The sequence below is a fragment of the Lepus europaeus genome, chromosome 2, assembly GCF_033115175.1.
Source record: "Lepus europaeus isolate LE1 chromosome 2, mLepTim1.pri, whole genome shotgun sequence".
Classification (NCBI taxonomy): Eukaryota; Metazoa; Chordata; class Mammalia; order Lagomorpha; family Leporidae; genus Lepus; species Lepus europaeus.
The window spans coordinates 139892672-139909514 of NC_084828.1; the positions used below are offsets into that span (position 1 = coordinate 139892672).

General features: G+C 45.1%; 1 protein-coding gene across 13 annotated transcripts in view; it reads left to right on the top strand.

The window, feature by feature from the left end:
* Window positions 1-16843, top strand: part of TFDP2 (transcription factor Dp-2) — a 184218-nt gene that overhangs the window by 122902 nt on the left and 44473 nt on the right. For 10 of the 13 annotated variants that reach the window (XM_062213854.1, XM_062213855.1, XM_062213823.1 and 7 more), the window contains one exon: window positions 15817-15920. In XM_062213854.1, the coding sequence (XP_062069838.1) occupies window positions 15817-15920 (104 nt within the window). Of the gene's footprint in view, window positions 1-1847; window positions 1936-15816; window positions 15921-16843 lie in introns of those variants that run through there. The other 3 variants (XM_062213862.1, XM_062213871.1, XM_062213879.1) reach the window with 2 other exon arrangements.

The following is a 16843-nucleotide window of genomic DNA, read 5'->3' on the forward strand; positions in this document are numbered from 1 at the left end:
ATGGCATGTAGTAAACTTACTCAGTTTCAGCACAAAATGCATTGCCCAAAATAGGAAATTTTAGTTGAGCAGGTAGAAGAGAAATGAGAAGATTTAAGACTTAAAAAGGTTCCTTGACTGAAGAAGGTTAACAGAAGAAAGATCAAAAATTGCATGTTTAACTAAGATACAGAAGCCAGGGAAAGGACAGCAAGATCAATCCTGTGGCTAAAACAGATGTTTTGGGGTGGATAATTTAAAAATAACTAAAAGGGAACGGCCCTAGTGAGCAGGGACCAAATTATTTCTGAAGTCTTTTAGCTTTGAGGTTTCATTAACTAAATGAAACCAGTTAGAATAGTGCAGCTGGGGCTGGCGCTGTGGTGTAGCGAGTAAAGCTGCTGCCTGCAGTGCCAGCATCCCATATGGGTGCTGGTTCTAGTCCTGGCTGTTCCACTTCTGATCCAGCTCTCTGCTATGGCCTGGGAAAGCAGTAGAAGATGGCCCAAGTCCTTGGGCCCCTGCACCCACATGGGAAGACCTGGAGGAAGCTCCTGGCTTTGGATTGGCACAGCTCTGGTCGTTGCAGCCTATTTGGGAGTGAACCGGCGGTTGGTAGACCTCTCTCTCTCTTTGCCTCTCCTCCTCTCTCTCTGTATCTCTGCCTTTCAAATAAATAAGTAAATCTTAAAGAAAGAATATTGCAGTTAGCAGAGACTGAATCAAGGCGTTTGCTTAAGAAATGAGGAAGCACTGCTTAAATCTGGCCCGTGGGAAGATGGAGAAGCAATGTTTGTTTTTTCTCCTTTCAAACTGAAGAGTCCAGGATACTTATGGTTCCAGAGTCCAGAGAAAGGAGCTAGCTCGTCATTTGAAAGGTGTCCACTGATTAAAAATGCTGATCAGAGCCAGGAGAGCAGATGTGATCTTCTAGGGAAGCCTCACTTACAAGTGTAAGGTTCATTGAACCACTCAGGATTGTGCTCATTATGGCCCTTGCAAGGACCTTGCGTTGGCTCATGGAAAGATTCAGGGTACGTGCTCTAATGGGGAAATAAAAGTTCTGTGTCCTGACTCTCACGGCTGCAAAAACATGGAGACTGTGCTTCGGGTCTGTGACATGTAGGAATCCTGTGCATCTTCTGTGCTTACCAGTGCACGCGGGGTGCTTGATTCTGTTTTGGAACCAGTTACAGAGAGGAGATTTCAGAGGGTATGTCAACCGTTGTACTTTAAACTCTTGTCTTCTCAGCTAGTGTACTTATAGTGGTGGTGTAATCACTCAGTTAAAAGGTTTAGTAATGGGGCCAGCGCTGTGGTGCAGCAGGTTCAGCTGCCATGCCACCTGCAATGCCAGCATCCCATATGGGTGCCAGTTCAAGACCTGGCTGTTCCCTGCTAACAGCCTGGGAAAGCGGCTGAAGATGGCCCAAGTGCGTGGGACCCTGCACCCAGGTGGGAGACCTGGAGGAAGCTCCTGGATCCTGACTTTGACCTGGCCCAGCCCTGGCCCTTGCGGTCATTTGGGGAGTGAACAATCAATGGAGAATCTTCCTCTGTCTCTCTCCTTCTCTCTGTGACTCTGGCTTTCAAATAAATACAAAATAAATCTTAAGAAAGTTTAGTAATGGTGACTGCCTTTGGATTTGATCTTAAGCGAATATGATTGAGTATAAATGCTCTCAAATGGAACATAACAGTGGTGGTAAAGTGGGTGAGTTGTTAATGTACTTTATAGCCATGCTTGTTAAATAGAATGGGAACTGTTTTTTAAGAAAGAAGCTATCTGCATATGTTCAAACATAAAAATGAAGGAAGTCAGAGTAGCAGCCATGCTTATGTCCTTACCTTTGCTCCCCACTCTGCAGGTGCACATTACACAAGGATGTGTTGATCTCACAGGGTGGATAGCTCCACTTGGATATGCTGTGCTCTCAAATTAATTGTGAGTTATTGGTATGTGATTCATTTATGAAGATAGCACTGTTGACCTACAGGGCTTGGGTTTCTTTTCAAATAAAAGTGATAGATAGCCCCTGAGCTATTTATATCCCTTCTCACTGGTCTGCCTGTTTTTACTGACTTACATCGCTTTGTAGATGTCTGACCAGCTAAAATAAAGAATATGGTCTTAAGATGATATAATCTCAGGGTGGGCAATGCAGTGTGACAGGTTAAGCCACTGCTTAGGTCACCTACATACCATGTTGTAGTGCCGGTTCAAGTCCCAGCTACTATGCTTGCAATCCGGCTTTCTACTAATGTGCCTGGGAGGCAAAGGATAGTGGACCAAGTACTTGGGCCCCTGCCACACACATGAGAAACCTGGATGGAGTTCCTGGCTTTGGCCTGGCCTACCCTGGCTGTTGTGGGAAGATGAGGAATGAACCAGTGGAGGGAGATCTCTCTCTCTCTCCCCTCCTTTCAAGTAGATGAAAATAAATACCTTTAAAAAAAATTGTGGGATCTTTTTTTATGCAAAACAAAGGGCTGACATTGTGGTACAGAGGATTAAGCCTCCCACCTGTAACATCAGCGTCCCATATGAGCACTTCAAGTCCCTGCTGTTTCCCTTGTGCCCCAGTTCCCTGCTAATGTGTCTGGGAAGGGCGTGGAAGACCCTCCTCCCCTCCCCTCCTCTCCCCTCCCTTCCCCTCCTCTCCCCTCCCCTCTCCTTTCCCTGCCTTTCAAATAGATAAGGTGAATCTTTAAAAAATAGTTTCCCTTTCCAAAAATGACCTGTTGTGACTTGACCTCTGTAGTACAGTATTTGAAACTGTTGATAATCTTTTATAATAGTTACTAATCAGTAGTTAAAAGGGTAGTACAGAAAGGAAAACACCCAGTACTTTTTCTTTCTTTTTTTCTTTTTGTTTTTCTTAAGATATATTTATTTGGGAAAAATATTTGCCACAGGTATATCAAAAGAATGATCATACTCCTTAAATATTTAAAGAGATTCTACCAATAAAAATATCATTACTGGGGTGGGCATTTGGCCTATCAGTTAAGACACCCATATCCCACAGTGGAATACATGGGTTTGATACTGGGCCTAGGCTCCTGACTCTGGCTTCAGCTAATGCAGGCCCTGGGAAGCAGCAGGTGATGGCTCAAGTGATTGGGTTCCTCTTCTGGCATCTGGGGAGCACTCTCTCTTTTTCCTGGTCTCTCTCCTCTATGCCTCCAAAGTGAACACATTAAAAAAAATTTTTTTTTTAATTAGCAACAACCAGTAAAGAGGTGGACATAATTCTCAGGAAAGATTCAGGTGACTTTTAAGAAAAAGATGTAGCTAACAGTATGAACATCCTACTCATAACAACACATAGAAGAGCTGGTCGGAAGTAGAACAGCCAGAACACAAACTAGTGCCCATATGGATGCTGCTGTTGCAAGCAGTGGCTTAACCTGCTACTCCCCAAGCTGGCCTAGTAACAACATATTAAAACCAAAATGAAGTGCTATGCTTTTTGAAAGCATAAACATTATAAAAAAAATAGCATTTAGTAACTCACTGGGTTGGTGAGGATATGTGGCAATGGGTGCTGTAATGCATTTCTAAAGGGAAGGGAAATTGGTGCAACCAGATGGGACAGTTAGTGGGTGTAAAGTCATGTGCGTAGTCATTGCCCCAGTGTTTTTAACAGTGAAGGCTTTTCTATTACTAAAGGGCTTAACAGATAAACTGCTGGAGCCATAAAAAAGGAATACTGCGCCGCTAACCAAATTAATAGTGAGGTAACATTACATGATACGGATAAGGAAAAAATACCTAAGGTAGAATACAGTGTTCTTAGTGGACAAAAAAAAAAAAAAGCATGGAAACCGATAAATATGTATAAAGATAAATGTTATTTTTTGCATATATGTTTTTGTATTTCTGGAAGTTTATCAAAACTGGCACTGGAGTTGTCACTAGGGAAGGAAATGGTGGTTGTTGGGGATGGGAAGGGACTTCGTTTTCATGGCGTGGTTGTGTCTCAGGAGTTCGTGCTGTGTGGTTACATGCAGGCGTTCATACAGTCATTACTTCATTCATCCGACCAGCATTTGTTAGCTCTGCTACATGTGCACTGTACTGGGTGCTAGGAGACAGCGGCGAATGAGATGGCAAAGCCCCTGAATTTGCAGGACTTCTGTTGTGAGGGGCTCTAAGTCATAGTAGTCACACAGGCAAGTACCTGTGAGTCCGTAAGATGCTGTACAGGGAGAAGGGCTGGGGTGAACACCAGGAATGAGGAGGAGCTGATGCAGGTGGGCAGGCATCTCCTGCCGGCATGATGAGCAGAAACTTGGCAGAGACGGGAATTAAGGCCCTGGGGTCTCCAGGGGAAGAAAACTACAGGCAGAGGAACTTTGAAATGCATAGTCCTCCAGGAAGAGGCCTGTGTGAGTGTAGGTGAGCGGAGTGGGCTGGGGTGGGGGACTGACAAGGGACAAGGTCAGAGAGGAAGGCCACCGGTGACACAGAGCTTTGTGTTGATGGGGGTGCGAAGCCAAGGGAACGCTTTGAGGTTTCGAAGTGCCGCTCTGAATGCTTGGTGCAGGACGAACCAGTGCCGCTCAGTAGTATAATAGGAGCTGCTTACGTAATTCTAAATCTCCTAGTAGCCACATATTTTTTGAAAGCTTTTATTTAATAAATATAAATTTCACAGGCACAGCTTTAGGAATATAGCGGTTCTTCCCCCATACCTGCCCTCCCACCCCGACTCCTGTCCCACCTCCTATTCCCTCTCCCATCCCATCCCATCCCATCCCATTTTTTTTTTAAAGATTTATTTATTTAAGATCAGAGTTACACAGAGAGAGAAGGAGAGGCAGAGAGAGAGAAAGAGGGATCTTCTATCTGCTGGTTGACTCTCCATTGGCTGGAATGGCCAGAGCTGTCCTAATGCAAAGCCAGGAACCAGGAGCTTCTTCCAGGTCCTCCACATGGGTGCAGGGGCCCAAGGACTTGGACCATCTTCTACTGCTTTCCCAGGCCATAGCAGAGAGCTTGATCGGAAGTGGAGCATCCGGGACTCGGACCGGTGCCCATATGGGATGCCGGCTCTGCAGTCGGACCAGTGCCCATATGGGATGCCGGCTCTGCAGGCGGCGGCTTTACCCACTACACCACAGCGTTGGCCCCTCTCATCCCATTCTTCATTAAGATTCATTTTTAATTATCTTTATATGCAGAAGATCAACTCTATACTAAGTAAACATTTCAATAGTTTGCACCCACACAGACACACAAAGTATAAAGTACTGTTTGAAGACAAGTTTTACGTTAATTCTCATAGTACAATTCATTAAGGAAAGAGGTCCTACATGGGGAGCAAGTGCACGGTGACTCCTGTTGTTGATTTAACAATTGACACTCTCATTTATAATGAGTAGCCACATTTTTGAAAGTAAAAAGAAACAGATCAATTCATTTTTAATGATAGATTTTATTTAACCCAAACATTTATCCAAAACATTATCCATTTACCAAAATATTTATCCAAAACATTAGCATCCAGCATGTAATTAATAAAAATTATTAATAGATAGCTTACATCTTTTATACAAAATGTGATGTGTAATTTACACATGAAGCCCCCCTCAGTTTAGATGCTAAATTTTCAGCAGTTGATGTGCTATAAGGTATGTACTACCAAAACAGAGTGTCATGTTAAAACATTTTATACCACCTTAGTTTTAAAACTTAATTAAAATTAAATAGATTTAAAATTTAGGTCTTGAGTCACACTGACCACATGCTAAATGCTCATTAGCCACGTGTGTCTGGTGCCTCCTCTGTTGGACAACAAGGAAATAGAGTTAGCAGGGTGGGAGGAGCAGAAACCCGAAGATGAATCAGGAGGTTACTGCAGTAATTCAAGCAAGAGGTGATGGCCTGGAGCAGAGTGGTGAGGCGTGCCTGTGTTCAAGGCCTGCCAAATAGGTTTGTTGATGAATTGAATGTCGGATTTGAGAGAAAGGATTTGGGTTTTTGGTTTTTTTTGGTCTGAATAATTGTAGAATAGAGGTGACATTTACTGAAATGAATAGATGAAAGGTTTTGGATGTGTTAAGCTTGAGTATAAGATATCAGAATGGAGATATGAGAAGACAGCTGGATATGAATTTGAAGTACCAGGAGAGGTTTAATCTAGAGAAATGTGTATGGAGTCATCAGCGCATTTTTTTAAAGATTTATTTATTTCTTTGAGAGGCATAGTTAAAAACATAGAGAGGGAGATACAGTGAGGGAGAGTGAGAGAGGGAGAGATCTTCTATCTGCTGGTTCACTCCCCAAATGGCTGGGATGGTTGGGGATAGGCCAGGCCAAATCCAGGAGCCTAAAACCCCCTCCATTCAGGTCTCCCACATAGGTGGCAGGGGCCCAAACACTTGGGCCATCTTCTGTTGCTTTCTCAAGTGCATTAGTAGGGAGCTGAATTGGAAGTGGAGCAGCCAGGACTTGAACTGGTGCCCAAATGGAATGCCTGTATAGCAGGCGGTGGCTTAACCCACAGTACCATAACACTTGCCCCGAGATTTACATTTTTAAAATTTATTTAATTTTATTTGAAAGGCAGGAGCAGAGAGATTTTCCACTCCAATACGGATGTGAACTTTTGTGCCTGCCTCGGGCCATGAATTTTAGGTGGGATCAACGCAGTAAGGCAGGATTGACAGGGAAGTCGGAGGACCAAACTTCAGGCTCCTGAATGCTGGGAGAGAAGGAACGGCTGGGTGCGCAGGAGGAGCCAAGGGAGAAGTTGTTTGGGTGACCAGTGAAGAAAGTGTTTTGAAGGGGGTTGTGATTTTAAAAGAGTCCTATGTGGCTGGCAGGTTACAGGAAGCCGAGAGCTGAGATTTGACACTGGACTTGGCAACATATGGATGACCTTGGCAAGAGGTGTTTCGGTGGAGGTGTGGGGGGAAAGGAGCCCAGAAACTGAGAAGTGGAAGGAGTAGAAGCAGCCAGTGTGGGCCGTTTGTGAATAGTCTTGCTGTAGATGGCCACAGAAAGGAATTGCTAGTTGGTCAAGAAAAGTTTCCTTGTTTTTAAGGTAGAAGAGATGATGTGTGTTTATGTGCTGATGAGAGTGATCCAGCAGAGAGGGAAGGGTGTGGTTGATACAGAATATACATGTATTTTGAAAGGCACTGAGATACAGTCTCATCTGCTGGTTCACTCCCCAAATGCCCATAGCTGTTGAGGCTGGGCCAGGGCCAAAGCTGGAAGCCAGGAAATCTGTCCAGGTGTCTGATAGGGGTGGAAGGAGCCCAATCTCTTAAGCTTTCATCGCTGCTTCTTCGGGTCTATGTTAGTGGAGAGCTTGAGTCAGGAACCACAGCCAGAACTCCAATTTGGCACATGAGCACCTTAACCACCAGGCTGTTTCCTAAAGAAAAAAGGTCGACAAAGCAGAAATTAAAGCTCATAAAGTATTCCATTTATATATTATATATGAGACTTTTGTTATTTGTAAAGGTAGCATTTCAAGCCAATGGGGAAAGGGTGATTGCTTAAGAAATGATGTTGGGACAAGAGATTGTGCATTAGGATAAAGGAAACCTCAGATTTCAATTTCTTTTCTTTCTTTAAAAAAGATTTATTTATTTGAAAGTCAGAGTTACACAGAGAGAGAAAGAGAGAGAGAGAGGGAGAGAGAGAGGGAGGGCAGGAGAGAGGGAGAGAGGGAGGGAGGGAGGGAGGGAGGGAGGGGTCTTCCATCCGCTGGTTCACTCCAATTGGCTACAACGGCCGGAGCTGTGCCGATCCGAAGCCAGGAGCCAGGAGCTTCTTCCGGGTCTCCCACGTAGGTGCAGGGGCCCAAGGACTTGGGCCATCTCCTACTGCTATCCCAGGCCATAGCAGAGAGCTGGATTAGAAGAGGAGCAGCCGAGACTCTGAATATGGGATGCCGGTGCTTCAGGCCAAAGTGTTAACCCGCTGCACCACAGCACTGCCCCCCTCAGATTTGAATTTCTTAGCTTGCACAAAACTAAATTCCAGAAAGAGCAAAAATTTAAAAATAAAAGCTAGAACCATAAAAGTATTATAAGGAATAAATGCAGTGGTTTTATAATTTAGGAATGAGTAAGGCCCTTCTAACCATAATACAGAATTTAAAAATTTTAAGTGAAAGGATTAGATTAACAGATTTTGCTAAAAGTCAAAATTTCTCTACAGCCAAACATCCAGTATACTGAAAAGGTAAATTAATCAAAAACTTGACCTTTTACAAAAATAAACCTTTTCACTTTTCACTGTCAAAGGTTAAGAAATCTCGTAATGCCCTCTGAGTTGGTGAGGGTGTGGCAAAGTGGGTGCATATATATATTTAGTTGGAGGGGTTTGGCCTAATGGTTAAGGTGCCCCCGTCCCATGTTGTAGTATCTGGGTTTGAATCCAGCTTTTTTTTTTTTTAATTTGACAGGTAGAGTTATAGACAGTGAGAGAGAGAGGAAGACAAAGAGAAAGGTCTTCCTTTTGTTGGTTCACTCCCCAAATGGCTGCTATGGTCAGCGCTGCACCGATCCGAAGCCAGGAGCCAGGTGCTTCCTCCTGGTCTCCCCTGCAGGTGCAGGAGCCCAAACACTAGGGCCATCCTCCACTGCCCTCCCGGGCCACAGCAGAGAGCTGGACTGAAAGAGGAGCAACTGGGACTAGAACCCGGCGCCCATATGGGATGCCCGTGCCGCAGGTGGAGGATTAACCAAGTGAACCACGGCCCTGGTCCCGAGTCCAGCTTCTTAATCATGCGGACCCTGAGAGGCAGCAGGTGATGATGGCTTAAGTAGGTAAGACCCTGCCACTGAGGACCTCTGCCTGCAGCATCAGCCAGCTGCCTGCTAATGCGCCTGGGAAAGCTGCAGAGGACGGCCCAAATGCACCCACACAGGAGACCCAGAAGAAGCTCCTGGCTCTTGGTCTTGGCCTGGTCCTGCCCTGGCCGTTGCAACCATTTGGGGAGTGAGCCAGTGGATGTAAGATTTCTCTCTTCTCTCTGTATCTCTGTCTTTCAAATAAATAAATAAAATTTTTCAAGGCTGTTACGAGAGAGAATGAGTCAGCCTCTGGTGCTGAAACAAGGTGAAGATCCATGAATGAGCACGTCACAGTCTAACCAGGCAGCCCGCCTGGGCGGGGTGGAGAGCGGCTCCACTGGCATCCCCGTACGCCTGAGAGTCGGAAACAGAAGTCAGCTATTTACTAAACTAATCAGCTAAGTTCAGCAGCAGAATATTTGTATTTTTTTTTTAACTCAAAAGGACATATTTAAATAGGCTGCAAACAGCCAGTTACTCCAGATTTCCCCAGTTAGCAGAAGTGAGCCAAACCAAGCCCAAACAGTTTCTCACAAGTGTTTGGCGTTAGATCTCAGCTCTTGGCAGTAGGAGCCTGACACTGTCCAGGGACAATTCTTGGCACTCAGTTGTGTTTATTAAAAACAAAAACTTTTCAAGTGGCTTGGATTTTGGTTCCAGCAGTTCTCTCAGTTAACTGAGTGAGATCACCCAGGGGAAACCGAGGGACTGAAAGCTTTTGCCAAACTTAGGCACAAGCACACGATTTGGCTCAAAATTTATTTTAAGTTCTTGAATAATGGTAAACTTCAGTTTCTTTTGGAACCAAAATTGTCTAGATACCAAAAATTTCTTTCACTCATGATTCTTCAGTAGGGTGCAGTTACAGTTACTATACTTCAGTATGTCTAATTAAACTGGAAAAAAAAAACCAACTTAAGGTTTTTTGTTTTTTGTTTTGACAGAGTTATAGACAGTGAAAGAGAGACAGAGAGAAAGGTCTTCCTAACGTTGGTTCACTCCCCAGATGGCTGCCACAGCCGGCACTGTGCCGATCAGGAGCCAGGAGCCAGGAGCTTCTTCCTGGTCTCCCATGCAGGTGCAGGGGCCCAAGCACTTGGGCCATCCTCCACTGCCCTCCTGGGCCACAGCAGAGAGCTGGACTGGAAGAGGAGCAATTGGGACTAGAACCTTGTGCCCATATGGGATGCCGGTGCTGTAGGCGGAGGATTAACCAAGTGAGCCACAGCGCCAGCACCAAAAAACCTCAATTTATTGTGCTTTTTCTAGATGATGCCAGTGTCAATAATTTTTTTCACATTAATCTCTGGGAAAAAAATTTCTTTCTCCCTTAATTAGTTTTAAGAAAAACCTTCACCCAAGCCTCTATCACATTCTCTTAGAAGAATCAAATTAGGTAACCTACCATAGTAAAAAAATATGCCTTTTTTAGGGGCTTATAAATCTCTCAAGAAACATTGGTGTTTCCCAGATATACAGAGTCCAGCCTCACAAGACAAGCCTACCTCTAACCCTGATTATAAGTTGGAAAGCGTCCTGGACTTTGGTGGGGTATGTGTTTATTAAGTGCTCAGAACACTAGGGTAAAACAAAATTGTAATCCTACTGTATGTAAATTAAACTTTCCTTTAAAAAGTGACCTAGTCAGTGTATGCATATTAGTACATATTAGTAAGGTGCTTATAGATTATACAGTCCTCTTCTCTCATCGCCTCAACTGTCAACCTAAAAAATACTAGTTCATGTACTAGGGTGTATCTCTCCACCCTACTGCCCGTAATTTATTTATATCAGAGAGACAGAAACAGAGAGCTTCCATCTGCTGGTTCACTCCATACGTGCCTATGATGGCTGGGGCTGGTGCCAGCAGCCAGGAACACAGCCCAGGGCCACAGGGCTGGCAGGAACCCAGTTCCTGGAGCCTCCCAGGTTCTGCATTGGAGGGAAGCTAGAGCCTGGGGCCAGAGCTGGTGCTTAAACTCAAGGCCACTGGGGTACCTTCTGGGAGCCTTCAGTGCTAGAAGAGTTGCCAGCCCCCCGTCAATTTCTCCACCTGCTTCTCTGCCACTTCCACATTATTCCAATGACTGTAACTTCTGGTAGTTTCCCTTTCCCTGTTACTCTTTTTGCCCCTAAAATTTTCCTGGCTGTTCTCTGCTGTTACTCTTCCAGATGCACTTTAAAATCAGTGTGTCAAATTTACTATGTTTCCTCCAAATTCCTTTGACATTAACCAGCCTGGCAGTTCTGGCTTTAATGCTTTCCTTTTTGTTTTGACCAAAGATTTATTTTCCTTTAATGTTAGCTTTAAGATTAGACTCAATCTGTTCCCTAACCTTAAGCATCTGCTTTTGTGTTTCTTGCTTTTTTTTAAGATTTATCTTATCGGAAAGAGTTAAAGGGGCTGGCGCTGTGGTGCAGTGGATGAAGCTGCCACCTGCAGTGCCAGCATCCCATATAGATGCCAGTTCGAGTCCCGGCTGCTCCACTTTTTTGGACAGGCAAAGTGGACAGTGAGAGAGAGAGAGAGAGAGAGAGAGAGAGATCGATCTTCCTTTTGCCATTGGTTCACCCTCCAATGGTCGCTGTGGCCGGCACATCGTGCTGATCCGAAGCCAGGAGCCAGGTGCTTCTCCTGGTCTCCCATGCGGGTGCAGGGCCCAAACACTTGGGCCATCCTGCACTGCACTCCCGGGCCACAGCAGAGAGCTGGCCTGGAAGAGGGGCAACTGGGATAGAATCCAGCGCCCCGACCGGGACTAGAACCCGGTGTGCCGGTGCCATAGGCGGAGGATTAGCCTATTGAGCCGTGGCGCCAGCCCTGCTCTACTTCTGATCCAGCTCTCTGCTATGGCCTGGGAAAGTGTGGAAGATGGCCTAAGTCCTTAGGCCTCTGCACCCACGTGGGAGACCCAGAAGAATCTCCTGGCTCCTGGCTTCAGATTGGCCCAGCTCAAGCCATTGCAGTCATTTGGGGAGTGAACCAGCAGGTGGAAGACCACCCCACCCCCACCTTTGTAACTCAGCCTTTCAAATAAATCTTAAAAAAAAAAGTGGAACCCTCAAACATTGCTTGGGGGTATGTAAAATATTAGAGAGAGAGTGAAAGAAAAAGAGAAAAAGAGAAGGATATAGACAGAGAGAGCTGGTTCACTGCTGGTTCACTCCCAAAGACTTGGGCCATCCTCTGCTGCTTTCCCAGGCGTATTAGCAGGGAGCTGGATTGGAAGTGGAACAGCTAAGGCTTGAACTGGCACTCATATGGGAGGCCAGTGTGGCAGGCCAAGGCTTTAACCTGCTGCGCCACAGTGCCAGCCCCTTTACTTTGCTTCTAGCATAATGTAGCAAAGATGATCTCATCTTAAACTTTCAGCAGCCTTAAAGTCATTATTTTTAAAGATTTATTTATTTGGAAATGAATGTTAGAGGGAGATACAGAGAGAGAGATAGATCTTCCATCCACTGGCTCACTCCCTAAATTACTGCAACGGTTGGGGCTGGGCCAGAGGAAGCCAAGAGCTTCTACCTGATCTCCCACATGAGTGCAGGGGTCCAAGCACTTGGGCCCTCTTCTACTGCTTTTCCAGGCGTGTTAGCAGGGAGCTGGATGGGAAGTGGAGCACCTGGGACTCGAATTGGTCCCATATGGGATGCCAGTGCCGCATGCAGCAGCTTATCCCACTGTGCCACAGTGCCGCCTGTCCCTTAAAGTAATTTTTAAAAACCAGCTTCTAAGAAAGCCAGCTCTTTCCCAGGCTGTGTTCTTCTATGACATGTTCTTCTGCTCAGGATTGAGTTTGTGGTACAGTTACAGGTTCCATAACACATGCCTCTCGGTTATAATCATACATTACCATTCTCCACTGCAGTAGATTCTTAGAGTTATAATAATCTTTATTTTTAAAAATTTTTTTTGGCCATCACTAATATACAAATGGGTCTTCAAAAAGTTCCTGGGAATTGTGTATTATGGAAAAATTATCCCCAGATTTCAAAAATGTTTTGCAGTGAAATAAACTTGTCTCTTTACTCTTTTCCAGGAACTTTTTGAAGTACCACATGCATGTTTTAGGTGGGAGAGTTACAGAGTTACAAGGCTAGGAAATGTAATTTCATAATTCTAGCTGGTCTGTTATGTTTTTAAAACAGAATCAACAAAGGCCTGGGCCCTTAAATTGATTTCCAGCTCAATATGAGAGATGATCCCTGCTGAAAAAACTCACAAAGGTTGGCAGCTGGGCTGTGTTGCACAGGAAGTCTGCCATCTGGTCTGTGCTGGCCACGGTTGGTCCAGTGTCCTGCACCTGTCTTGTGTCAGGGACTAGACTGGGTGCTGAGGTGCAAAGCCAAGAAAGATGGCCTACTCAGCTCAGGACTGTTGGTCAGTAAGAACAGAGCGTATGAGAAGCAAGAGAGCAAGAGCCAGACCACGGAGCACAGAGGCTGGGACAGCTTGGAAGAAGGAGGAGGTGACAGAGCACAGGCCCTGGCAGTGGACGCTGGGACCTACACGGGCCAGGGGACCCTGCACAAATCATTTAGTTGTCCTCAGACTCAGTTTGGTCGTGTATAAAATGGGGCAGTGATCACCTGTGTCACTCTGTTGTCCTGGCCCCTGGAGCAGGGCTGTGCATAGCAGTCACCCAGGACTGAGGCAGGGTTTGTCTGGTTTTTGACCCAGCAGAGAAGGGCCTTTGCAGCAGAGGGAAAGGTGGACAGCAGAGCCAGCTGGCTGAAGCTGGGGGCCTCTCTGGAACTAGGAGGTATTGACCAGCTGGGGAGTGGCTGAAGCCGGAGCTGGGAAGGGGGGCATCTTGAGACAGCAGCTGTGATGACATCCTGAGGACATGCAGAGGCATTTGGGAACTGATGTGTGCAGTGTTTGAAGGCCTAGAGTAGGGGACTGTCTAGAACAGTTTTCTCAGTGGAAAGACAGGTTTGCTACTCGTGTGGAGTGGCTAGGAAAGCTCTGTGAGGTAGGCTGCCATTGGCTGCACCGTGCAAACGTCTGGAGAACTTGTAAGGCTCCCTTAAACCCAACCCTGGTGGAGTTCCTTGCCTCCCGGGGCCTCCATCGCCTGGGGAGGATTGTGAACCACCACCTAAGATGTTAGAAATGAAACAAGTGCCAGCAGCCAGAAGGGTGTGCTCACCTAATGCGGAGGGCGTGAGTGCAGGTTGCTCCTAGATTGGGTGGCTGGGTGGAGGATGATCGTATACCAAGACTCAGTCATTTGTCACGAGTGGGACCGGGGTGCAGGAGCCTGAGAGGAAGGAGCCTGAGCAGGCGTCTGCTCTTCAGCGCTGCCTTCCCTGAGGGTTTCAGGAAAGGCCTCTTTCACACACTTTTGATCTCCTTTGTTCTGTTTCAGTGTTCTGTTATCTTCTGATAGATAAACTGCAGTTTGCCCAGAGGAGTTTCATAGTTGATATTGCTGTTTGGAACCTAACTGGTTGGCTTTTAATTTGGGGGGTAGATTTTTTTGGGTAGCATTTTACTGTGTTAATTTGAAATTGAAAGTGCTGAAATTACTTAAACACTATTCAGAGCCAATCTTGCCACCCTCAGTAACAACTTAGCTTCCTGTTTACTAATACTGTCAACTTCAAAAGATTTCCAACTGGACATTTTGAAAATACAACTTTTAATATACATACTTTATACTATAAAGAAATTCAAATAGACATTTATTTGACTTTTCGTGTTATACTTTATACTGTTATGTTCCGTGATATGTATTTTTTTTAAAGATTTTATTTATTTATTTGAGAGGTAGAGTTATAGACAGTGAGAGGGAGAGACAGAGAGAAAGGTCTTCCTTCCGTTGGTCCACTCCCCAGATGGCCGCGACTGCCGGAGCTACACCGATCCGAAGCCAGGAGCCAGGTGCTTCTTCCTGGTCTCCCATGTGGGTGCAGGGGCTTAAGCACTTGGGCCATCCTCCACTGCACTCCTGGGCCACAGCAGAGAGCTGGATGGGAAGAGGAGCAGCCAGGACTAGAACTGGTGCCTTTATGGGATGCCGGCGCCGCAGGCAGAGAATTAACCTACTGCTCCACAGCGCCGGCCCCAGCCATGATATGTATTAAAGATCTAATTTTATCACAAATCTGCCATAAGCTATGGTATGCGTTATGTTTACTCTAAATTTTTTTTCCTCTAGAGACCAACTGAAAGGTTAATAGGTAATTGTCAGATAGACTGGAACACTAGATTTTTGTAAATAAGACACTTACTCAGCTGAACTAACAGTATTCACTACAACAAAGCAGTCAAATGTGGATTTTTGGTAAAACTTCTTGTTTATGCTTTTTTTTTTTTAAGATTTTACTTCATTTGTTTGAGAGGTAGAGTTTATAACATCTTCTATCTTCTGGTTCACTCCCCAATTGGCCGCAACCGCCGGAGCTTTACCAATCTGAAGCCAGGAGTCAGGAGTTTCTTCTGGGTCTCCCACATGGCTGCAGGGGCCCAAGGACTTGGACTATCTTCTTCTGCTTTCCCAGGCCATTAGCAGAGAGCTGGATCAGAAGTGGAGCAGCTGGGACTCAAACCAGTGTCCACATGGGATGCTGGTGCCCCGGGCTTAGCCTACTATGCCACAGTGCTGGCCCCTTATAATATGCTTTAAAAAAAAAAAGATTTATTTATTTATTTGAAAGGCAGAGTTACAGATTGGCAGAGGCAGAGACTCTCCCTGAATGGCCACAACCGCCAGAGCTGAGCCGATCCAAAGCCAGGAGCCAGGAGCCTCCTCTATCTCTCCCACACAGGTGCAGGGGGCCATCTTTCACTGCTTTCCCAGGCCATAGCAGAGAGCTGGATTGGAAGTGGAGCAGCCAGGTCTCAAACCGGCGCCCATATGGGATGCCGGCACTGCAGCCAGTGCTACAGCTGGCCCCATGATATGCTTTTTAAGATAATCATAAATTAGCAAAGTGAGTGAGCACCATGGGTTTATAGGTGGAGCGTGGCCATGGTTTACAGAACACTGACTTCCTCTTTCAATGTCATTGCAGGTAACATTTCATTTGTCGCATTTCCCGTTTCCAGCACCAACTCACCAACAAAGATTTTACCAAAAACCTTAGGACCAATAAATGTGAATGTTGGACCCCAAATGGTAAGACAATCATTGAATCTTAGAAGTGAAACTGTGCCTAGGCAAGACTGATTTGAAGGATAATTGTACCGAAGATGTTTGGTTAAATATTACAGTGAAGTTTATTATCCCTCTGTTACTTTTTTAAAAGTTTGTTTTTATCTGAGTGTAGCTGGTTAATTCCTAAGAAGAAAGGCATTGCACTCTTCAGTGTTTGATTTTCATATATTTAAATTAGTGGCCTGTGGGTGTGTAAGACGAAGCTTTTTCCTTCTCTTTGTATGATTGTTAACCAGTGGATGGGAGCTCACTCTCTCTGTCTTTCCCTGTCTCCTCTTCTCTCCATGTAAAACTCTTTCAATAAATAAATCTTAAAAAAAAAAGTTGATTTGAAATCCATTATGTTTTATGTTCTCTTCCTTTTTCTTTTCCTTTTAAAATAAGCTTTACTGCCTAGGCTTGCATCCTCCGATAAATTCAGTATATGACCCAGTAGTTAACCTGTGTTTGGAACTATTAATTTTAACCTTCCCATTAAAGGGCCAGTGCAGAGAAAACAATATGGCAATTCATTTCCATCTTTAGCAGTAGAAGTAATGTATATAAAATGGGAAATATGTTGCTTTCTCTAAAGGCATAATTAATGGTTTCAGAAAGACTTTAAAGTCACTTTCTGGATGTGACATTGTCCTCGGTCAGTTGAGAACTATTAATCATCTGTAGAATTCAAGCTGAAGATACAACACAGTTTACCATTAGGTATGTGAAGAATGTAATCCAAACCTCATGGAGGCTCAAATAGATGTCCCCATTTCGAGGTAATTCAGGGTAGGTTTTTAAACATTGGCTGAGCATTTAGGGCCCCCACCCCCACCCCGCGCACTCTTCAGTAGGTACAGATGAGATAAGGCTCTTGACTTTAAAGTCTGTAATTTGAAATGTGA